Source organism: Sus scrofa, chromosome 2, assembly GCF_054392235.1.
Source record: "Sus scrofa isolate SSC_HxYL_T2T_F1_AM1 chromosome 2, Sscrofa_HxYL_maternal_Yorkshire_Landrace_v2.0, whole genome shotgun sequence".
In the NCBI taxonomy this organism is placed as follows: Eukaryota; Metazoa; Chordata; class Mammalia; order Artiodactyla; family Suidae; genus Sus; species Sus scrofa.
Window position 1 is genome coordinate 142,667,423 of NC_139384.1, and position 24,120 is coordinate 142,691,542.

General features: G+C 40.3%; 1 protein-coding gene across 13 annotated transcripts in view; it reads left to right on the top strand.

The window, feature by feature from the left end:
• The window catches only part of ADAMTS19 (ADAM metallopeptidase with thrombospondin type 1 motif 19), a 467,308-nt gene that overhangs the window by 198,607 nt on the left and 244,581 nt on the right, over nucleotides 1-24,120 (top strand). For 7 of the 13 annotated variants that reach the window (XR_014838760.1, XR_014838761.1, XM_085014501.1 and 4 more), the window contains exons 1-2: nucleotides 806-974; nucleotides 1,609-2,252. The exons of 1 other annotated variant lie outside the window; for it this stretch is intronic. Coding sequence is in view for 6 of the 12 variants with exons in the window: in XM_085014501.1 (XP_084870627.1) it covers nucleotides 884-974; nucleotides 1,609-2,252 (735 nt within the window). In the remaining 6 variants the exon portion in view is untranslated. Of the gene's footprint in view, nucleotides 1-805; nucleotides 975-1,608; nucleotides 2,253-24,120 lie in introns of those variants that run through there. 5 more of the 13 variants (XM_085014506.1, XM_085014503.1, XM_085014507.1 and 2 more) reach the window with 4 other exon arrangements.

Consider the following 24,120-nt stretch of genomic DNA (forward strand, 5'->3'; position numbering starts at 1 on the left):
GGCTCTGTGTGGTGTGTAGATGGGGGGAGAACTCCCCTGAAGGAGGGACCCGAGTAAGGGGGTGAGGTAGGGAGAGGAAGGCCCTTCTACCTGCACACACCTCAGTGGGGAGGAGGGGGTGCCCCCTCCCAAAGGATGCAAATCCGGCCTCCAGGAGTGGCCAATCAGGAGTCAGGTGAGGGGCTTGGGATTCTCCACCCCACCCTAACCGGGCGTGTGAGCACGTGTGCGGTGTTCTGGGACCTTTGTCCCGCAAAGTCACTCTTGGCGGGCACCCCTTGCTCCCTTTTTCTTGTCGGATCCTCTGGAATCTTTTCTTCTCCACACCCCACCCCACGAGTCTTGTCTTCCCCTCAACCCCTTACAAATTGTCTCCCACGCTGCTGCGGGTAGGAGCCTGGAGCACTCCGGTAGAGGAGGGTGCGAGCTTGGCACGCGAGGCAGCCGGGACCGTGGCACCAGCCTCTGCCTGTTCCGCGCGGGTGCAGGCGGCGAGCCTCGGCTCGGACACCGCGGCGCTCCTGCCCGCACGGGGCAGTCCTCCACCAGTCCCGAGGCAACACTGCCGTTGACTGTGGGGGCTGTCCTGTGGGGCTCCGGAAACTCCTGCAACGTCCAGAACACAGAAAATAGACTCATCACCTAACTCGCCAGGGAGCCGGAGCGCTGCGGGGCCGCGGCGCTGCCTGCCCCCGCTCCTCCCCCACCCCACCCCCACCCGTGCTCCGGCAGCCTCTCGGAGTCACACAGCACCCCCCCCACCCCACCCCCCGGCAGACAAAGGGCCTGGGCAAACTCGCCGCCCGGCCTCCTTGCGCTCCGGGAGGCGGCGGCGCCCGCGGTGGATCGCGCACGGAGGCGCGCGCGGGGCCGGGAGCGCGGTATGGGGAAGAGCCGCGAGATGCGCCTGACTCACATCTGCTGCTGCTGCCTCCTTTACCAGCTGGGGGTCCTGTCGAATGGGGTCGTCTCAGGTAAGTTCTTCCGTGAGTTTCGACTGGCTTTGCAACTTCCCCAGCAGAGTACCGGAACGCACGGGTTGGCAGGGCTGGTGCAGCTGTGCGCGGTGAGCGGGCTTCGGAGGGTAGCAATAAAAACCAGCGTGCGGGTGCGGAAGAGAGGGTCGCCCTAGCGAGAGAAGCGCACTTCTCGCGGCCTCATTTTAACCTCGTGAAATGCTTAGTTTTCCTCTAATGAGTGTAGATTTGCAAAGGCACGTTTACAGCACCTGGAGGAAAATTGGGAAGTTGAAGAAATGGATAGCGCTGCCTGGCCGTGGCAGATACTTAAGAAAATCATTTAAGTATGCTGGAGTCTTTGCACGGGTTTTCTTTTCAACAACTAAGTGCTGTCATTAAACTTTGCAGCCCCCCCTTCCTCCGCCCCCTCCCCCCGCCCCGATAATCGCACTTTTATTTTGAAAATGCTGGGGTCTGTAATCTGATCGCCAGGCTTCAGGGTTTGCAAGAGTTTCAGGGGCTAGACGGGTGGTCTCCAGCTCATTACCCGAGAGTCCTGTGTCTGAGCGGAGTATGAGCCCGTGGATGCTTGTGCTACTGGAACCGCGGCACTTTAAGCCCCGCACTTCTCTGTCTGCCCCGCCCGCAGGGCTGCAGTTCGCCCCCGACCGCGAGGAGTGGGAAGTCGTGTTTCCGGCACTCTGGCGCCGAGAGCCGGTGGACGCGGCGGGCGGCAGCGGGGGCAGCGCGGATCCAGGCTGGGTGCGCGGCGCTACCGGCGGCGGAGGCGCCCGAACGCAGACGGCCGGCAGCTCCCGCGAGGTGCGCTCCGTGGCCCCGGCGCCGCCCCGGGAGCCCGCGGAAGGCCGGTCCGAGCCCCGGCCCGGACCCCCGCCGCCGGGGGGCGAAGAGGACGAGGAGCTTGAATCGCAGGAACTGCCGCGGGGATCCAGCGGGGCTGCCGCCCTGTCCCCGGGCGCCCCGGCCTCGTGGCAGCCGCCGCCGCCGCCCCCGTCTCCGCCCCCAGCCCAGCCAGCCGAGTCGGACGGCGACGAGGTACTGCTGCGGATCCCGGCCTTCTCCCGGGACCTATACCTGCTGCTCCGGAGAGACGGCCGCTTCCTGGCGCCGCGCTTCGCGGTGGAACAGTGGCCCAGTCCGGGTCCGGGCCCCACGCGGGCAGCAGCCGCCCCGCGCCCTCCCGCGCCGCCCGACGCCGCCTGCTTCTACACCGGGGCGGTGTTGCGGCATCCCGGCTCGCTGGCCTCTTTCAGCACCTGCGGAGGTGGCCTGGTAAGCGCCTTTCCTTCCCCAGCTCTCCCTCCCTCTCCCCTCGTGGACCAGGCTGCCGTGCATGCTTCTCATCCCCTTCCCAAGTGCGCCCTGAACGTCACCCTGGTCTGCACCACCCAAGAGTCTACACCGTTTACCTCGCATGGAACATCTCTAGGCAGTCAGTCAGTCTGACGGCAATAGCCTTCTTCTAGATGGTTAGAAGTTTCTTCGGAATACTGTGTAAAACTGTCTCCTTGTAACCCTTCCCACTGGTTTTATTTCTTCCTGCTTTTCAAAAGAAGCCCACCACGTGGTGTCTTTTAGGAGATTGGAAGACTGCTCGTCTGCTCACCGCTGATTCTCCTTGTTTGCCCCCCCACTCCCAGTTTCTCATCTGCTATCTCATGGGTTTTTTTGTTTTGTTTTTTTAAATGTCCTACTTCCAAGTTGTCAGAACAGCCCTCTTGGGAGTTGCATTCTGACAGCTGTCTAGAATTAAACATATCCACACTCACACGGGACACCTGTTCACTGTTCCTGTGAGAAAAGAGTGGAGGAGTTAACTCAAAGGCTGGGAGCGGTTGACGAATGGATGACATTAGAAGCCAGTCCTTGAAGGGTTATGGTTCTATGATTTAACATTTCTTTTCTGGTTTACATTTTATTTGGCAATGGTTTCTTTTCTTCACTCCACTCCATAGAGGAAAATAACAGGCGTGAGAGCCTGGCTAAGAGGCCTCTTGGAACTAGAAAGTAAAAGCCATTTTGTTCTGTCTGAACAATAGAGATCATCCTTCTGCTTCCCACCCCCTCATGCCCCCCACCCCCCACCCGTTTTGACCTAGGGTTTGGGATAATTGGTACCTCCTGCCTTTACATTGTAGTAAACGATGCATAACATAAAATTTACAGTTTCAGCCATTTTTATATGTACAGTTGCGTGGCGTGAAGAACATTCGCATTGTTCTGCAGCCATTATCACTGTGAACTTTACTGTTGGTCTAAGGCAAACCCCACAAGGCATTGTAAACACCCAAGTGATTTGTGGCCTCATTTTGATGTTCCAAGCGAGTCCCTGATGAAATCCACAAGGACTTGTCTGAAAGCAACCTGCTTATTTGGAAAAAAAAAAAAATCTGATAATAATGGATAGCAGAAAATCTCAGCCCAATCAAAGGCACCCAAAGCCGCGAAATGGAAAAAGATGGTTAAAAGTACAAATCGAATGAAACTGGAAATTTTTACCTATGCCCTTCTGTGGTCTTGTAGTCAAATGATGTAAAATGCTGGACAGGGCTATATTTTACCAGATGCTTATAATGATGAATATTCAAATATGGAGATTTTTAGCCATGATTGAAAAAAAAAATTGGCATGGAAAGATTACATGAAAAGCTTTTAGAAATGTTTTTTGTGGAACTGAGGTCTGAACACTTCACTAGGGGAAACATTTTGTGGGGATTTCATTGTCCACCAGGTTTTGGCTGGGGATTAAATAATTACATATAGAAAGTTCCTGGTGTGGTAGAAGCAAAAGGGGATAAAGCATTTCACTGTGTTGAAATGTGGGCTTTTGGTCACATTTTCCAAATGAGCTATGCCTTCTCTCCATACTTAAAGGAGGGAAGTTAGAATTATGAGTAGGTTTTTCATAGCCTGAATAGGAGTTTGACATACCTCCCCGTTTATCATGTTGGAGTTTTACTCACTTTTCCTATTAGCCGCATATGTAGATGTTCTGAACTGGGAAGTCTTTGTTATTGAGGAAAACTGACATTGCCAGCAATACAGTGTAGCAGTCAGACTTTGAGTAAAAAGAGAGGCAAATAGCCAAGAAGGGTGGGTTTGTAACTCCAGACCTCACCATGCCAGCCTTTTCCCTTATGAGGGCGGATTAAGAAAGAGAAAGCATAATTTGTTATCTGAGCTCTGACATTGGCTTGTTCCTTGATGATTGACAAGCCCCTTAGCTCTCTGGGATCCAGTTTTCATAAGTAAAATGAGAAAAACCTGAGGATTTAATTAACATGGGATGATAGAATGGAAATTTTATTGGCTGCTGAATATATTTCTAGGTCCTGCATTAGAGGAACAGCGTGGAACACAGGTGGTCATGAAACCGTAATCAATCAGCATGATAAATCAGATGTTATGCCCGAGGTTAAATCACACTTGGGGAGTTGGGGAACGCTTCCCAAAAGAGATAGAGTTTCAGTGGATTTTGGAGCATGGGGTGCCTTCCTCCCGACAGAAAAGAGCTGGGAGTGTTATAGGCAGAGGGAAGAGACTGAGCGGAGATGTGAAAATGCGGAGCCTATTAAGGGCATGAAAAAAAAAAAAGTTTGTGGTGAAGAGACCAGAAGGTGTAATAAAGGAAAGGGGTCCTAAAATGCTTGGTGAGATCAGATCTCAGAAGCCTTGTTTGCTAGAGTATGGGCTTTTTCTAACTCTCGGTTAGCTGGTTCCTCTCTGTTTCCACAATTCTGTGATCCTGTAATTCTAATGTGTGGAATCATGATGTCTTTATCGGAAAGTGCATTATTTAGAAAGGCAGCTGCTTTTAGTTGGCGACTGTTTTTTTCTTCTCAATAAAAGCTTTTTGATTGTCATTTACATGGCAGAGAGTGGGTCACAAACTTCCCCTTTCCTTTCCCTTTCTCGGTAGCCAGTTTTACCTACTTGCGCCTGAAGCCCTTAACACCGTTTGGACTGTTATCTATTTGAAAGGATCTCAGAGTCTCCATCAAAGGAAATAGATCATCAGTTATCAAGTGTTGCAAAGTGGTGAACATGTATAAGATTGGCCCGTGCATTCTCCAGATTTCAATCTAACTTGTGGCGTAAAGGGAAAAGTGATTGAATGGAGATTAGGGGTACGGGTGTGGGTGCTGCCTCTTCAAAGTACCTAGTCTCTCCGGATCTCCTTTCCCCTATTTATGAAATGCACATATGGTACTTGTATATCCAGCAATCGATGTATTAAGTGTTCTTACCATTTGTTTTCCCTTAATCATCTCTAAGATTGACTGCTGATCTTATTTGAGCCATATATTAGCTCTAATGGGCACATAAATCATATTAAGTAATTAAGCATTTATTGAATGACTCCTTGGAGCAAGGCATTGTGTAGATACAGAGAATACAAACGAAGGTGAGGAGGAAGCCTTGGTATGTTTCAAGAAAGTCCCCAGCCTGGCCTGCCAGCCACAGATACAAATAAGGGGAATAAAGTAGGTTGAGTTACATACGAATGTAGGTATGTGCCCTGTGGTGTGATGATACTCTCTTGTTCATCTCTTCATTTCTAGAACATTCTAAGTTACGTCGTTTTCAGTAAGCACTCAGTAAAAGTCATTGAATAAAATACAGCACATATAGTACTTGATTCTGTTTTAAATAGTCACCTCTAAGAAATTAAAATATGACTGGGAATTTGGGGTTAGTAGATGCACACTATTGCATTTGGAGTGGATAAGCAATGAGATCATGTTGTATAGCCCAGGGAACTATATATAGTCACTTGTGATGGAACATGATGGAGGATAATGTAAGAAAAAGAATGTGTGTGTGTGTGCGCTTGTGTGTGTATATATATATTTATGTAAAACTGGGTCACTTTGCTATACAGCAAAAATTGACAACATTGTCAATCAACTAATAAAAATAAATTTAAAAAGAAAATACAAAAAAGCACCAAATTAAATTCCATGAAAAGAGAAAACTGGTCATGTTAGCTCAGAGTTAACACAGTACATTTTTTTTTTCTTTTTTTGAAAAAAGTACACCCAAGCACTGTGCCAAGATAGAGCAGATCAGTGCATTCCTTGCCTAGGATTCTCTTTAGACGGATTATTGAAATGGCTGTCAATAATATTAGATGTTTTTCCATGATAATAAATAACCACTGAAACTTAAATTTAGAGTTTTCTATAGCAGTCATTCTGATTAGTCCTTGATACAGAATCTGCAGCCTGGTATAAATTCAGTTTTTTTGTTTGTTTCTTTTTTGTTTTTGTTTTTTGTTTGTTTTTCACTTTGCTCCCTACATGAATCAAAGTATTCAGTGGCATAGTTTTGAACACTTATATATTTCGGACCATCCCTTTTGGGCAAGGAACTTTACCAACTACCAGTACAAAAGCAGGAGGAGAGGGTGGCAGGACAGGGATGAGGGAAAGGGTAGTTCATGCCTTGGAGAATAGGGATTAAAATGGAACCAACATCTAAATGAAAAAGGTAAGATTGCAAACTTACCTTCCATATCCAGGTTCTTTGTTCAAACCAAATCTTATGAATGACAGAAGAGATGCTCTAAATAAATCTAAAGTAGTATTCTAAAAGAATGCCATCAGTACATCAGGCATTTTAATTTATTTGTTTATTTATTTATTATTTTTATTATTTTGCCTTTTAGGATCACACCTGCAGCATATGGATGTTCCCAGGCTAGGGGTCTAATTGGAGCTACAGCTGCTGGCCTACACCACAGCTCACAGCAATGCCAGATCCTTAACCCACTTAGTGAGGCCAGGGATCGAACCCGCATCCCCATAGATACTAGTCAGATTTGTTTCCACTATGCCACAACAGGAACTCCCGTGTCAGGCATTTTGGATATCTCCTAAAAGATTGCACACAGTTTGAATTGGATTCACGGAGAAAACAGAAGCATGGGAGAACACCTCATCGCAGCTATGGCAGAGGTGCTGCTGCACACACACGAAAGTAGAGGCCTTGGGCAGAAAGGGACCCTAGAATAACAGCATGCTTGTTTTTTTCTGCTGTCCACTTGTGCCAAGCAGCAGAGGCTTAGTGTGTGTTGAGGCAAGAGCAGAGAGAATAGAGGTAGAGCTTTCCTGGACATGTAGGTGACACCAAAGGAAAGAGAGTCCCCACTCTCAAAAGGTGAGCCATTGGCTTCCTGTGTATGTAGATGGTCCCACCTGTCTCTCCAAATACCTGGAGGAGAGTTAGGTAACTGAGCTAGTCCGAACAGATAGGTGAGCAGGAAACCAAAAAGAGATGAGTTGATGCCAAACAATATCACCCAAACCACATAAAAGAGAGTCACTAAACTCTGGTTGATTAAAAACGTGAAGCAGCAAATTTAGGAGACCTTAAAAGGGTGCATGTATGTTCATGGAAAAACCCAGAAGAGCTGCTGTCTGTAAAAAATGATTAGATACAGTGGAACTCACATGATCATTAGAATTAAAAACCCCGGTAGATGAACTGATAAATAAATTTGTGACCTTGAAGGCAAACATAGAAATTATGTCTGCGTATGAGGGACAAATGGATGCAAAATTTGAAGACATGAGCCATAAATCATGGGTTTAGATGGTCCACATTTCTTTAATGGAAGTTAATTTAAAAAAAGAGAGGATGGAGTTTGCAAAATGACTGAAAATGTTCCCTAAACATTTCATTTTAATGTAAATCATCAAAATAGATATCTCTTAGCCATGCTTTGGGTGTGAGGCCAAATACTACTCCTATGAGTTTAGATCAGATAAGTGGTGTTCCAGGTAAGCCTCCTCACCAAGCTCCAATCCCAATTTCCAATATTAAATTTCTGTATTTGGAAAAAAAATTGAAAGACAAATGCAAGACAATTTATATGTTGCATCCTCGGTTTATTAAACTTTCAAACAGTTGTTTCATCCCAAATAAAATTACAACAATTATTCTTTTAGCAACGTAATCTTAAGGTTTTTCAAAATTTTCACAAAAAGATCATTTTTTTTGCACTCACATTCTACTGGTTTCAATCTCTAGGGTTTGAGGAAATTATATGTGTCCCTACATGTGTTCAAACAAATATAGCTGATAGCTGATTCTTGGGAAACATGCAGGCCATTGGTGGAAATAATTGTGTGCAGCCAGACAAGCGGGGAGTGGAATAGCTGTGAGCACTGGGCATGCTCCACGCCTCAGTGATTGTATTTTCTGGATGGGGTGCAGAGTGTTATTTAATTCAGATGTCTTGAGATGAATTAGTTAATGTAACCGATGTTGGGTAGAGGTTCTTAAACTGTTAGAGCTTTGTTGTTATCAGACTCACATTTGCCCTGGAGATCAAGGAAGACCAACACCTTTGGAAGGAAAGATCAACCACTAAACTTAGAGTAGCATAAGAGAGACTCAGACTATTGTGGCAGCATATTAGAAAATCAAAGATAAAGGAGAAATCCTACACATTTAGTAAAGGAAAAGTTATCTACAACAAAATGTATCAGACTGACACTGGCGATTGAATCAGTACTACTGGATACTAGAGGGTTATGAGTTGATAGATTCTGCGTTCTGAGAAAAAGTGATTTGGAGTTTTTTTTTGTTTTTGGTTTTTTTTTTAATTTTATTGGAGTATAGTTGACTTACAGCATCATGTTAGCTTCAGGTGTACAACAATGTGCATCAGTTACGTCCATTCTTTTTCAGATTCTTTTACCATATAGGCCATGACAGAATATTGGGTAGATTTCACTGTGATATACAGTAGGACTTTGTTATTTATTTCGTATGTAGTAGTGTATATATGCCACTCCCAACCTCCCAGTTTATGCCTCCTTCCATTTCCCCTTTGGCAACCATAAGTTTGGTTTTGAAATTGTTGAATTTCTTTGTTTTGTGAGCCACAAAACAAATTGTTTTGTATCAATTTTTTCATAAGATTCTGTATGTTAGTAATCTCATATTTGTCTTTGACTTCTTACTTCGCTTAGTATGAGAATCTCTAGGTCTACCCATTTGTTGCTGCAAATGGCATTATTTTGTTCTTTTTAATGGCTAAGTAGCATTCTATTGCGTATATGTGCAACATCATCTTTATCCATTCCTCTGTTGATGGACATTTAGGTTGCTTCCATGTCTTGGTTATTGTACATAGTATTGCAGTGAACAGAGGGGTGCATGTATGTTTTTGAATTATGGTTTTCTCCAGATATATGCCTAGGAGTGGGATTGATGGATCATATGGTAGTTTTATAGTTAGATTTTTTTTTTTTTTTTTTTTTTTTTTTTGTCTTTTGTCTTTTGTTGTTGTTGTTGTTGTTGCTATTTCTTGGGCCGCTCCCGCGGCATATGGAGGTTTCCAGGCTAGGGGTTGAATCGCAGCTGTAGCCACCGGCCTACGCCAGAGCCACAGCAACGCGGGATCCGAGCCGCGTCTGCAACCTACACCACAGCTCACGGCGACGCCGGATCGTTAACCCACTGAGCAAGGGCAGGGACCGAACCCGCAACCTCATGGTTCCTAGTCGGATTCGTTAACCACTGCGCCACGACGGGAACTCCTATAGTTAGATTTTTAAGGAACCTCTATAATGTACTCCAGCGTGGTTACACCAGTTTTCATTCCCACCAACAGTGTAAGAGGATTCCCTTTTCTCCACGCCTTCTCCAACATTTATTGTTTGTAGACTTTATGAGAATGGCTAGTTTGACTGATGTGAGGTGATACCTCATTTTAGTTTTGATTTGTATTTCTCTAATAATTAGTGATATTGAACATCTTTTTCATGTGCTTTTTTGGCCATCTGTCTCTCTCCTTTTGATGAAGTGTTTAATTGGAGCTGCAGTTGCCAACCTGTGCTGCAGCTTGCAGCAGAGGCAGACCCTTAACTCACTGAGTGGGGCCAGGGATCAAACTGACATCCTCATGGACTCTATGTTGGGTTCTTAACCTGCTGAGCCACAGCAGGAACTCCTTGATTGGGTTTTTTGTGTTTTTGATATATAGCTCCATGATATGTTTATGTATTTTGGAGATTAATCCCTAGTTGGTAACTTCGTTTGCAAAGATTTCCTCCATTCTGTAGGTTGTCTTTTCATTTTTTAAATGGTTCCTTTGCTATGTAAAAGCTTTTAAGCTTAATTAGGCCACATTTTATTTTTGTTTTTATTTTCATTACTCTGGGAGGTGGATCCAAAAAAGTATTGGTATGATTTATGTCAAAGGGTGTTCTGCCTATATTTTCCTCTAAGAGTTTTGTAGTATCCAGCCATACGTTTAGGTCTTTAATCTATTTTGGTTTTATTTTGGGGATGGTGTAAGAGAATGTTCTAATCTCATTCTTTTATGTGTAGTTGTCCAGGTTTCCCTACAACATTTATTGAAGAGACTTTCTTTTCTCCATTATTCATTCTTGACTCCTTTGTTGTAGATTAATTGACCATAGGTGTGTGGGTTTATTTCTGGGATTTCTGTCCTATTCCATTGATCTGTATTTCTGTTTTGTGCCAGTACCATACTGTTTTGATAACTGTAGCTTTGTAGTATAGGCTAAAGACAGGTATCCTGATTCCTCTAGCTCCGTTTTTCTTTCTCATTATTGCTTTGGCTATTTTAGGTCTTTTGTGTTTCCATACGAATTTTAAAATGTTTTATTTTAGTTCTGTGAAAGAGCCATTGGTAATTTGATAGGGTTCACTGTCGCTGTAGTTTGCCTTAGGTATATTGATTCTTCCAATCCAAGAACATAGTATATCGTTCCATCTCTTTGTGTCATCTTTGATTTCCTTCATCAGTGTCTTAAAGTTTTCAGAGTATAGGTCTTTTCTTCTTTAAGTAAGTTTATTCCCAGGTATATTTTATTCTTTTTGATGTCATGGTAAACGGGATTGTTTACTTTTTTTATTTTTTTAATTTTTTTGTCTTTTTAGGGCCACACCCATGGCATATGGAAGTTCCCAGGCTAGGAGTCTAATCGGAGCTGTAGCTGCCCTCCTACGCTAGAGCCACAGCAATGCCAGATCTGAGCTGTGTCTGCAGCCTACACCACAGCTCACGGCAATACCGGATCCTTAACCCACTGAGCAAGGCCATGGATCAAACCTGCAACCTCATGGTTCCTAGTTGGATTTGTTTCTGCTGCGTCATGACAGGAACTCCCGGGGGTGTTTCTTTAATTTCTCTTTCTGATCTTTTATTGTTAGTGTATAGGAGTGCATGAGATTTCTGTATATTAACTTTTTTTTTGATTCTTTTTTTTTTTTTTTTTTTTTTTTTGGTCTTTTTGCTATTTCTTTGGGCCGCTCCCACGGCATATGGAGGTTCCCAGGCTAGGGGTCGAATCGGAGCTGTAGCCACCGGCCTACGTCAGAGCCACAGCAACACGGGATCCGAGCCACGTCTGCAACCTACACCACAGCTCATGGCAACGCCGGATGGTTAACCCACTGAGCAAGGGCAGGGACCAAACCCTCAACCTCATGGTTCCTAGTCGGATTCGTTAACCACTGTGCCACGATGGGAACTCCTGTATATTAACTTTAAATCCTGCAACTTTACCAAATTCATTGATGAGCTCTAATAGTTTTCTGGTAACATCTTTGGGATTTTCTATGTATAATATCATGTCATCTGCAAACAATGACAGTTTCAATTCTTTTCCAATTTGGATTCCTTTTATTTCTTTTTGTTCTCTGATTGCTGTGTCTGGCACTTCCAAAACTATGGTGAATGAAAGTGGTGAGAAAGGATATTCTTATCTTGTTCCTAATCTTAGAGGAAGTGCTTTCAGTTTTTTACCATTGAGAATGATGTTAACTGTTGGTTTGTCATATACGGCCTTTATTATGTTGAGGTAGTTTCCCTCTTCCCACTTTCTGGAGAGTTTTTATCTAAAGTGGGTGTTGAATTTTGTCAGAAGTTTTTTCTGCATCTACTGAGATGACCGTATGGTTTTTATTCTTCAGTTTGTTAAGGTTGTGCATCACACTGATTAATTTGCGTATATTGAAGAATCCTTGGGATTCTTGTCCCTGTGATAGATCCCACTTGTTCATTGTATATGATGTTTTTTTTTTTTTTTTTTTTTTTTTTTTTTTTGTCTTTTGTTGTTGTTGTTGCTATTTCTTGGGCCGCTCCCGCGGCATATGGAGGTTCCCAGGCTAGGGGTTGAATCGGAGCTGTCGCCACCGGCCTACGCCAGAGCCACAGCAACGCGGGATCCGAGCCGCGTCTGCAACCTACACCACAGCTCACGGCAACGCCGGATCGTTAACCCACTGAGCAAGGGCAGGGACCGAACCCGCGACCTCATGGTTCCTAGTCGGATTCGTTAACCACTGCGCCACGACGGGAACTCCTGTATATGATGTTTTTAATGTAATAATTTTTTGAGTTTGCTGATAATTTGTTGAGTGTTTTTGTTCCTATGTTTATTAATGATATTGGTCTGTAATTTTCTTCTTTTAGTGTATGTGCTGCCGAAGTGAGCACTGTAATTTTCTATTTTTGTTGTGTCTTTGTTTGGATATAATCAGGATGATGGTGGCCTCTACGTGAACATGGGAGTGTTCCTTAAGAGGAAACTTGATTTTTGAATCCTGGATTCAGCCAACCTACCACTCAGACCTAAAGGCAAAGTAACTTCATTTTCAAATTTATAAGGACTCAAACTTTACCACACAGAACCTCCAAAAAGTTATTCAGTGAAAAAGTTTTCCTTCAACATCCTTTGCTCAGTTATTACGCAGTATTCCTTCCTAGAAGTAGCCAGCGTTACTAGAAGTAATTGGTGTGATCTAGAAGTAATTGATGTGTAAACAAATAAAATGCATATGTTAATTTAGAGCTTTTAAAAGCCATGTTATTTCTGCACCTACCCTGGCATGTGAGATTATCTCATATGAGAGCATAAAGAGAGCCCCCTTTCTTTTTTGGTAGTTCCATTTTATCTGATTGCAAAAATGTGCTATAATCTCCTTTATCAGTTTGGTGTGGAGATGTATTTTATTGATTCCAGGATTTTCCTATTATTAACAGTACTAAATAAATAGGACTGTAGATACACCATTTGCAGTTTTGCCTCTGTCCTGTGTATCTTTGTCAAAAGGTATGCGTGTTGATAATTTGGGGTGAAATTGTCTGATTGTATCCCATAGAAGTGTAGAGAATGAGAGTGCATCTTTCTCCTGTGCTGTCACCAATTTGGGTGTTATTCACAATTTTCATCTTTGTGAAATCTAATAGGCAAAGAAATGTTATCTCAGAGTAGTTTTAATTTCCTTTTCTTTTTTTGTATTAGTGGTGAGACTGACTATCTTTTATATCTTTATTCTCTTTTCCTTTTCTCTAAGCTTTCTGTTCCTATCGTCTACTCATTTTTCTAATAGGTTTTTGGTCTTTTTCATTTCTAATTCCAGTGCTTTCATTCTATTAATATTTCATAAAGATAAACGTTAATAGTAAAATAATACAAGCTGAGTTAGAGAGTTTGGTAAATACGTAAAATAAGTCATCTGGAATATTACCACCCATAGATGACCACTGTTAACTTTTTAGCGGATATGCTGAAAAGGACATATACATATCAAATAAATATTCACAGGTTTTGTTTTGTTTTTGTTTTTTGTTTTCAAATGTATTGGAAAGCTAGGGAAAGAAAATTTTCTCAATCACCATTTTTGGTTCATAAGATTGGCACAGATTATACAGATTAATAATATCCGGGGGACAGACTTGGGGAACACTTAACCTTATATATCAATTGGTATAGGTTCTTGTATAGTATGTGTTTAAATTTTAAACATGCTTACTTTTTAGCAGTTCTGCCTGTAGGTATCAATATTAAAGGAATATTCATATCTGTACAAAAGACTTACATAGAGGCCTATTCATTGCAGCTTTACTTCTAAAAGAGCAGAGTTCTCTAAATATTCATCAGTAGTGGCCTAGTTACATCTATATATGGTACTAAACACCCAGAGAACAGAAAGATGAATAGTTCCTTCCCTCAGGGTCTTTACAGTCTTCAAGGGACCTTATCTTTGCCTCTACTTGTCTTCCCTGTCTTTTTCACTGTTCCTTAATTTAGCAAGTGTTTAGAGCTTCCTTATCAACTGTAAGTTCACATTTCCTGAAGGCATCCTGTGGTTTTGCAGTTTAAAATTTAGAACAGCATGGGTGATCATGTTGCTGCTGACAGTGACAAATGGAAACAGTTTCTGTATTTAGAGTGGCCAACACGCCCATCTTTTTTAGGAATGTGATATAGTGAATTCTAGTAAGGAGAATCGTTACACGGGTGGAAAAAGCAATATTACACATGGAGAGTTAATAACCCCAGTAATCACGTGTCAGTCTGTTGTAGGCTCCTGCAAGACTTGAGGCATGCACTAATTTTGTGAGAAGAAATTTTGTTTCTTTAATAATATTTATTTGTTTATTTGATAACATTTAATATATACATATTTGAAACATTAATTGAATCATAAAAATTGTGTACCATTTTTAATTCAGGAAATTCTGTTTAGCACTCTTAAAACTTTTTTTTTTTTTTTTTTTTTTTGCTTTTTAGGGCTGCACCCATGGTGTATAGAAGTTCCCAGGCTAGGAGTCAAATCTGAGTTGTAGCTACTGGCCACACCACAGCCACAGTAGCACGGTATTCAAGTTGCATGTGGGACCTACACCACAGGTCACAGCACCACCAGGTACCTAACCCACTGAGTAAGGCCAGGGATTGAACCCGCATCATCACGGATACTAATTGGATTTATTTCCACTGTGCCACAACAGGAACTCCTTTAAAACATTTTTTTTTTATGCAGCGCCAAAATAGCGCACATTTTTATTGAGTTCACGCACAATTGAATGTTTCCGCTTAATTGCAATTGCATTTTTACCCAGATGGTTTTATGACTGTTTGCAAAATAAAGAATAATCAGAGGAGTTCCAGGTTCTTGATAAATGAGAAGTGTATTGAGTTAGGGAATCAATCTTGATATATTTTAAAGCACTGGGAGAACCAGTAGTCCCTCTTGGATTATGATGGGGGGTAGGGGAGTTTCCTGAAAGGCAAGTTTAAGATTTCCTCCGCCAAGTGAGGACCATAATCTGCCATGGAGTGCATTTAGGGTGCAGCCACAGTGAGCACATCGTCTTGTCTCCATCCCATCTTGATTCTAATGCCAAGCCCTCGACTGAGAGAAGTGAGAAAATGGGAACTCAGCCATTGCAGTGCTACCCAGATATTTGTACATGGTGGTGTTAGGAAGACCCTTGGGGATTAGTTTAGTACTTGCCTTTTCCAGCTGATTTCATTTCATAATTAATGTGTATATATCTGCAATAAATTAACTGCTTAGGCTTTAACACAGATGATTAGGGGATGGAGCTGATGAGCCCAGGCCAGTTGCAGCATTATTTAAACAGCTTCTGCTTTCCTATTGCTTTCCAATTAAAAAGTAAGCTTTAAACAATTTTGTTTGGCCGTAGAGTTTTCCTCTTTCCTCTGCCTGGCTTCCCTTAAAATATGTGACTACTTTCTGCGGTTAGCCCATACCATCAGCTTTTGGCTCCTACTTCTTGATGCCCTGTTTTTGGAATGCCTGGTGTGCAAATACCTGTATCAAAATCATGGCAGCGAGAGTCGGGTAGTGGGAGTTAGAAATTCTCCATTTAAAATCAGAATCCTAGATTGTGCCTCAAAACTAAGAAATGTATTTTTAAAGAATCCAAGGTAATTCTCGTGCGAGTTAAAAATTGGAGGGTAGCCATTTTAGTGGCTCTGAAAGCTCAGAGTTCAGGATCTTTAAGGACTAGATTTGCCTTCCTCAAGCTTCATACACTGTGTGTCTTGAATGAACTTTTTTTTGCTTTTTAGGGCTGCACCTGCGCCATATGGAAGTTCCCAGCCTAGGGGTCAAATCTGAGCTGTAGGTGCCTGCCTGTGCCACAGTCACAGCGATGGGGGATCTGAGCCGCATGTGGGACCTACACCACAGCTCATGGCAATGCCAGATGCCCGACCCACGGAGCAAGGCCAGGGATCGAACCTGCATCCTCATGGATACTAGTAGAATTCATTTCTGTGCCACAGCAGGAACTTCCCTGAATGAATTTTAATGCTCTCTTTCAGCTTAATTATAGCAAATTTGGATGCCTTCTGTCCTTATATTTAACATTTTTCCAAGAACCTACTCAGATGCCGTTGAGCTACAAATGATTTTTATGGATTTCAGTTATTCAATAGGCTATAAACATGAACTAGTTAGGAGGTGATAAAATGGGACCTCAAGGCTGGTCTGAATGTTTTCCTACTCTTGAGATAAAAAAAGTATACAAAAGTTGACACTCGCTTCCCACTCTAGAATTTGGAAGTAAATTGAGCTGAATTATTTCAAATTGTCTTCAACAGTTTTATGAGTAATATAGTAGGACTCTTAATCCAGCTGTAATAAAATCAAATTTATCAGAAATAAAGGAAGAAACCCACATTCAGATCGAAAGTGGCTACCATTCCATGAAGTTTAGATGTGTCTAAATGAAGACCGAGGCATATTGTAGAGGAATATTATGCAGTGTGGTTAGGTGAAGAGGGCTTTGGAGATGCTTAAGAATTAAAGAATTAAAGGGTAGGCGATCTCATGTGGAAAAAATAGCTTCCCAAGTCTTATCTGCTCATCCACATTCTGAGAATTTGGATGTTAAGAGTCCTATAAGACTCATTAAAGTTAACAGAAAACATTAACATGCTAAGAGGAGTGGCCAGGAAGATAATTATATCAGCTAATCTGATTAGTGCAAATTGTCTGTGTCCGTTATAATCTGGATTTGGATGCATGTAATAGCAACGCAGATGTGATAGGTACACGTCCATGATAAAAGTATCATGTGACCAGCAAATATTTTAGTGTGCCCAGTTCATAGACAGGCAGTTCAGTGATTGACAGAGGAGCTTATGTATACATAGCCTAGGCTTCTCATATTGATGTCTGGTTATGTGCTTACAGATAAAAAGAACTTCAACAGTTTATTACAGTAAAATAGAAAGTCTAATTTATTGTGGAAATAGCAGTTATGTATAAAGATACTTAAAGTCTGAGTAATCCATAGTGGAAATATCTGTCTTTTAAAATTTAAGTATTTGTACCCTGTTTTGTTAACTAACATGGATAACTCCTGTGTCTCTGTAGATCTCCAGTTAGAATTTTGTCAGTTCAGAATCACTGGTTCTAATTAGTAATGTTTTAAAAAGTATTGAATTGGTATTTTAAGATCAAAGTTCCTACATGGACATTTTTCTAGGTAGAACCTAATTCTCATTAGTAAGATAGATTCATGAATATGTCAAGCGTATTTTTCTAAGGCAAATCATTATTTAAAATGCGACAAATTGAGGGAGTTGCTGTCGTGGTTCAATGGGTTACAAATGTCAGTACATCCATGAGGATGTGGGTTTGATCCCTGGCTCCATTCGGTGAGTGAAGAATCTGGTGTTACCATGAGCTGTGGTGTAGGTTGCAGATGTGGCTTGGATCTGGTGTTACTGTGGCTTAGGCTGGCAGCTGCAGCTCTGATTCCAACCCTAGCCTGGAAACTTGCATGTGCTGCAGGTGTGGCCTTGAAAAGCAAAAAAAGAGAAGAGAAAAAGAAAAAGTGACAAATTGAAAAGGCTGTTGTGAATGCTCCCCCAATGTCTTGTTTTCCTGGCATGATTTACATGCTGTAAATTCACCCCAGTGTACCCTTCATTGATGTCTAGTGCATTTACAGAACTTCCCAACCATCACAGTTCAGTTTTCGAACATTTCCATCATCCTGAAGAGCCTTAGAGGTCCCTCGTTCCATTGGCAGTCATTCCGTTCCTTCCCCCAGTCCCCTGCAACCATTAACCTAACTTTGCCTTATTATGGATTTACCTTTACCTTTCATATAAAGGAAATCCTGTAAAATTTGGCCTTTCGTGTCTGGGTTCTTACCCTTAGCATAATGTTTTCGAGGTTCTTTCATGTGGTAACATGTATCAGTACTTCATTCTTTTACTTGCTGAATAAGTCATTCTTTATCCATCCATCAGCTAATGGGCATTTAGATTGTTTCCATGCATTCTCTATTATGAATAGTACTAGAGTAAACATTTGTGTGTAAGTCATGTGTGTAGATACGTATTTTTGTTTCTCTTGGGTAGATACCTAGGAGTGGAATTGCTATGTCATGTGGTAAATTTAAGTTCATATTCTAACAAGCTGCCAATTTTTTTTCAAAATAATGTACTAGTTTATGTTCCCACCAGTGATTTATTCGCATTCCAGTTTTTCCATTTTCTCGCCAGCACTTGTTATTGTCTCTTACTGATTATAACTTTTGTTTTTGGCTGTGCAGTAGTATTTTATTGTGGTTTTAATTTGCATTTCTCTAATAACTACTTGAGCATCTTTTCATGTGCCTTTTCATAGCCATTCATCTGTCATCCTTGGTGACATGTCCTTTCAAATCTTTTGCCTATTTTAAATTAGGTATATTGTCTTTCTACTATCTAGTTTTAAGAGTTCTTTATATACTCTTGATTTTTCAGATGTATGATTTGCTCTGTTTTCTTCTAGTATAGAGGTGTCTGTTCATTTTCCTAATGGTATCTTTCAAGGCCAGTTTTTATAGATTTTGAAAAAACTCAGTTTATTATTTTTTCTTTTATAGAATACGCTTTTGAACTAGGAAGAACTCTAACTCAAAGACACGTAGACTTCCTTGTTCTTTCTTAATTTTGATTATTACATTTAGGTCTCTAATGTGTTTTGAGTTCGTTTTTGTGTATGGTGTGAGATAAGGGTTTATATTAATGTCTTTGCATATATATCCAGTTTTCTCTCAGCACCATTTGGTGAAAAGACCATCCTTTCCTCATGAAATACCATAGGACTTTTGTTAAAAGTCAACCATAAATATAAATTTACTTTTGAACTAATAATACCGTTTTTAAAAATCTTGTCCTTATCTCTGTACCATGCTTTCTTATAGACACTAGATGTGTCATTGAGAAGGTGGAGAAGAAGGTGGGGGAGGGATAGATTGGGAGTTTGGAATTAACAGATGCAAACTAATATATATATCTATATATAGAATGGATGAACCACAAGGTCCTACTCTAGCACAAGGAACTATATTCAATACCCTATAACACACCATAGTGGAAAAGAATATGAAAAAGAATACATTTGTATATATCTGAATCACTTTGCTGTATAGCAGAAACTAAGACAACAGTTTAAATCAACTATACTTCAATAAAATAAGTTAAAAACAAAAACAAAACAAATGCCATACTGTCTTCATTTAGGAAGGTTTATAATATATTTTTAGGTAGGGAAATTCAACTTTGATTTGCTTTTTCAAAGCTTTTTTGGCTATTCTGGAGCCTTTGCATTTCTATATCAGTTGTAGGGCCAGATTATCACTATCTGCAAAAGGTTGCCCGAAACTTTGATAGGGATTATATTTAAAGACCAATTTTGGGAACGTTTCCATCTTATAAAAAATGCAAAAGGTTTTTCTGATATCTGGAAATTATTATTATTAGAGCATTTATTCAGAGATATTTTGAATACTCTTGATTAATAAAGGACAGAAATTAGCTACTGATAGCCTGTATTAGAGTGGACATGATTGAAAATTCATAAAGGATCTATGAAAACAAGTACTTAAAAGCCACTCATTTGGAGTTATACAAATGAAGTACACAAAATAGGAAGTTATACAGTTGCTTATTATCTTGTTAGAATTAAGTCATGAATCCAGGTAACCGATTCTACTATTATTTTTTTTTTCTATTCTATTTAAGTGCTTCTTTTAATAAAAAAAGTTCTCCATTATGGTTTATTACAGGGTATTGAATAGGGTTCCTGGTACTATAGTGTAGGACCCTATTGTTTTTTTTTATATAGCATTTTTTATTCAATTACATTTATAGTTGTACAGAGATCATCACAACCAAATTTTATAGCATTTCCAACCCAAACCCCCAGTGCATCCCCCCTACCCCCTAACCCGTGTCATTTGGAAACTCTTAAGTTTTTTCAAGTCTGTGAGTATCTGTTCTGCAAAGAAGTTCTTTGTGTCCTTTTTTTAAATTCCACATGTACGGGATAGCATTTGATGTTGGTGTCTCACTGTCTAACTGACTTAATTTAGCATGATAATTTCTGGGTCCATCCATGTTGCTGCAAATGCCGTTATTTCCTTTTAAGAAGATGTGGTACATACACACAAGGGAATATTACTCAGCCGTTGAAAGGAAGCACCCTATTGTTTATCCATGCTATATATAACAGTTTGCATCTACTAATTCCTAACTCTCAATCCATGCCTTCCTCCCCCTCCCTCCTCTTTGGCAACCACAAGTCTGTTCTCTATGTTTGCGAGTCTGTTTCTATTTCATAGGTAAGTTCATTTGTGTCATACTTGAGATTCTACATATAAGTGTTAGCATATGGTGTTTGTCTTTCTCTGACTTATTTCACTTTGTATGATAATCTCCAGGTCCATCCATGTTGCTGCAAATAGCATTATTTCATTCTTTTTTATGGCTGGGTGATAGTCTATTGTATATATGTACTACATCTTATTTCTCTGTTGAGGGACATTTAAGATGCTTCCATGTTTTGGCTATTGTAAATAGTGTTGCAGTGAACATACGGGTGCATGAAATCTTTTTAAATTATGGTTTTCTCTGGATACATGCACAAGAGTGGGATTGCTGGATCATATGACAGTTCTATATTTAGTTTTTAAGGAGCCTCCATACTGTCCTCCTTGGTGACTACACCAGTTTACATACCCACCACCAGTGTAGAAGGGTTTCCTTTTCTGCAAACCTGCTCTAGGATTTGTTATTTGTAGACTTTTTGATGATGACCATTCTGACTAGTGTGAAGTCTTTTGCATTTCTCTAATAATTTGTGATGTTGAGCATCTTTTCATGTACCTATTGGCTATCTGTATGTCTCATTTGGAGAAATTTATATTTAGGTCTTCTGCACGTTTTTGATTGAGTGTTTTTTTGTTTTGTTTTGTTATTAAGTTGTATGAACTGCTCGCATATTTTAGAAATTAAATTCTTTTCAGTTTCATCATTTGCAAATATTTTCTCCCAGCTCGTAGGCTATCTTTTTATTTTGTTGCTGGTTTTCTTTGCTTATAAGTGTATAATGTTGATTAAATCCCATTTATTTTTCCTTTTATTTCTGTTTCCTTGCAAGACTGACCTAAGAAAACATCGGTACAGTTTATGTCAGAAAATATTTTGCCTGTGTTCTCTCCTAGGAGTTTTATGGTGTCATGTCTTATATTTAAATCTTTAAGCCATTTTGATTTTATTTTTGTGTATGGTGTGAGGGTGTTAGACTCTAGTTTATTTCATATATCCTATTGCTCTGAAAAAGACCAAAGTTGTTAGGTTCATGGTTCAAGTCAGGTAAACAAATAAATACAAACAAACAAAATACAAATCACCCTTTTCAGGAAGCAAATATTCATCACAAACTTTCATAGTTATTCTCTAAATGTAAGCTTGTGTAAAAATTACTTTATGTGTTTATTTAAACAGAGACAAAAATTCCAAAATTGTGCATTATTTGGCTTAGTTTCTTTATTTTTAGGTTTTTAATTGAAATTAATGGATTTATAATGTCGTATTAATTTAAGACAAACAGCAAAGTGATTCAGATACACACACACATTATTTTCACATTATAGGTTCTTTTCCATTATTACAAGAAAAAGATATTGTTAGGTTATTATAAGATACTGAACATAGTCTGTGTGCTATACAGTAGGTCCTTGTTGATTATCTATTTTATATGTGGTAGTGTGTATCTGTTATATATTTTTCTAAAACTGTGCCTTTTATTAAAAAACAAAGCAATGAGCTCTCTTTGGTAATGTGAGTTCAGAGAAATGCCTTCCAGCTGTAGGAATTATGATCAAGAAAATGTTAGGGAAATAACGGCCCTTAGATAGTTAATCTATTAAGCGTTAATTTAATAATATAAAGAAACCTAAAAAAGGATAGAAATACTGTATTCAGTTCATTCTAGTAGATACTTTTTTACTTTTTAGCATTTCTTACATTAAGAGTGTGTCGGAACACTGACAGCATTTTAGGACTGATGCAATTTGATACAAAAGCAAATGTGGAATTGGTGTCATTTTAGGAAGTGAACAGTTATGAAGGGCTAGTTGCACTGCTGTCCCAGAAAAGCTTGGCTCAGGGAGTAAGAGGGGATGACATCTATTCAGAATAGTTGTATTTATATCTTTGGTTTTGAATCATAATGTATGGAGATATGTACAGGAAAGCTTTTCTTCTGCTTAAATTCACTATAGGTCAACATTTAAATCAAATTTTCATCCTCGTAAATCTTAGACTCATTCCGAACTTTAAGAAATAAAATGATGGCCCCCTCCCCATTCTATCAGATGAGATGGTTTAGAGTAATCAGAGGAAAATGAACAAGAAGTCTATAAATTATCACTTGAATTTTAGGACCAAATCTTAGTTGGTAAAATGGCAAATTAGGGAAATGCAGTATCTGATTAATGACTTAATTCCATGATCATTTATATTTCATTTTCATTTTCTGTTGGTCCTTCTCCTTGTCCGGCCCCCCAGAGTTTACATATCTGTGTGAGTTGCCTGGACCTTCCTGTGAGGGGGTTAGGGTCATGAGGGGGGGTCAGTGGGTTGAAAGATAAAAGAGAAGTTCACTGATGCATGTTTAGAGTGCATTTTAAGTGCAAGAACACAGAAACCTCTTATTTGGAATGCTTTTGCAATAACATACTGAAGCCTCCTTGGGGACAGCCTAACCCTGCACATTAATATAGTTTAAAATGTCTCCAAACCTTTGCCTATAGTTAGCTCAGTTTAGTATTTTAGTAAGTGTTCTAATAACTTGGCTGCCCTTGCGTTTGGCTATGGAGTCTCCGCAACTGCATAGCATCCAATTTGGGGGTGCTTGGTCACATGGTCTTACGTGTTCTGAACCTATTAATAACTCACCATAGACTTGTAAGAGAGAGAATACATCAGACTCTATATTGGAACTGCATCATCAACTTCTGCTTAATCTGTCTTTTCTTTCTTTCCATTACCTATTCCTCTAGAAGATACACACTCAGTCCTGTGTTCAGCGCTTATATCTCCTCCTGTTCCTGTAATTCTGAAATGGATTTCAATAAATTAGTCTTGGAGAGTTAAAAAAAATAAAACAATTTAAGTGAGAGAAAACATAATAATGTAGGTATAACTGTGATAATAACAGGTTTTTTTTTTTAAGTACTTTATAAAACTGTATTTGCAAAACCTTTTGGTGGTAGTATTTCTACACATTCTTGGAAAATAAGTGACCTACTCTAACAAATGCTTATATGTTAATCTATTATTATTATTATTATTATTATTATTATTATTATTGTCTTTTCTAGGGCAGCTTTCCGCAGCATATGGAGGTTCCCAGGCTAGGGGTTGAATCAAAGCTGCAGCCACTGGCCTACGCCAGAGCCACAGCAACATAGGATCCGAGCCGGGTGTGCAACCTGCACAACAGCTCATGGCAATGCCGGATCCTTAACCCATTGAGCAAGGCCAGGGATCAAACCTGCAACCTCATGGTTCCTAGTCAGATTCATTAACCACTGCACCACCACGGGAACTTATTAATCTAATTTTTATAAACTGAATTATATTTTAGGGGCCCTATAGGATGTAGCTCTGTAAGAAAAACATGTGATATTTTTTGGTAAATAAAATAATAACCCTTAAATTAGTATCATTTTTTAGCATAAATTTGGTTCAGAAATGCCTGAAATTTTACCTTTAAATAATTTTGACTATTTATGCATTTTAAAAGTGTCCCAGCCCCATTTTGAAGCTGTCCCAGCTTGCAGTCTGAGAGTCACCTTTGAAACGTTAGAAGCACTTTCTATGTCATGACAATGGTAGATAGTAAATGACAGAAAACGTAGCTGCAAGAAATAGAAACGTTACTAGAGCCTTTCACTAATCATACCAGCAAGAGCAAGAAGCAAGTGATAGATAACTCTATCTTATTCTTTATCAAATTAATAAAGATAGATCAGTGCATAGAGATGCTGCTG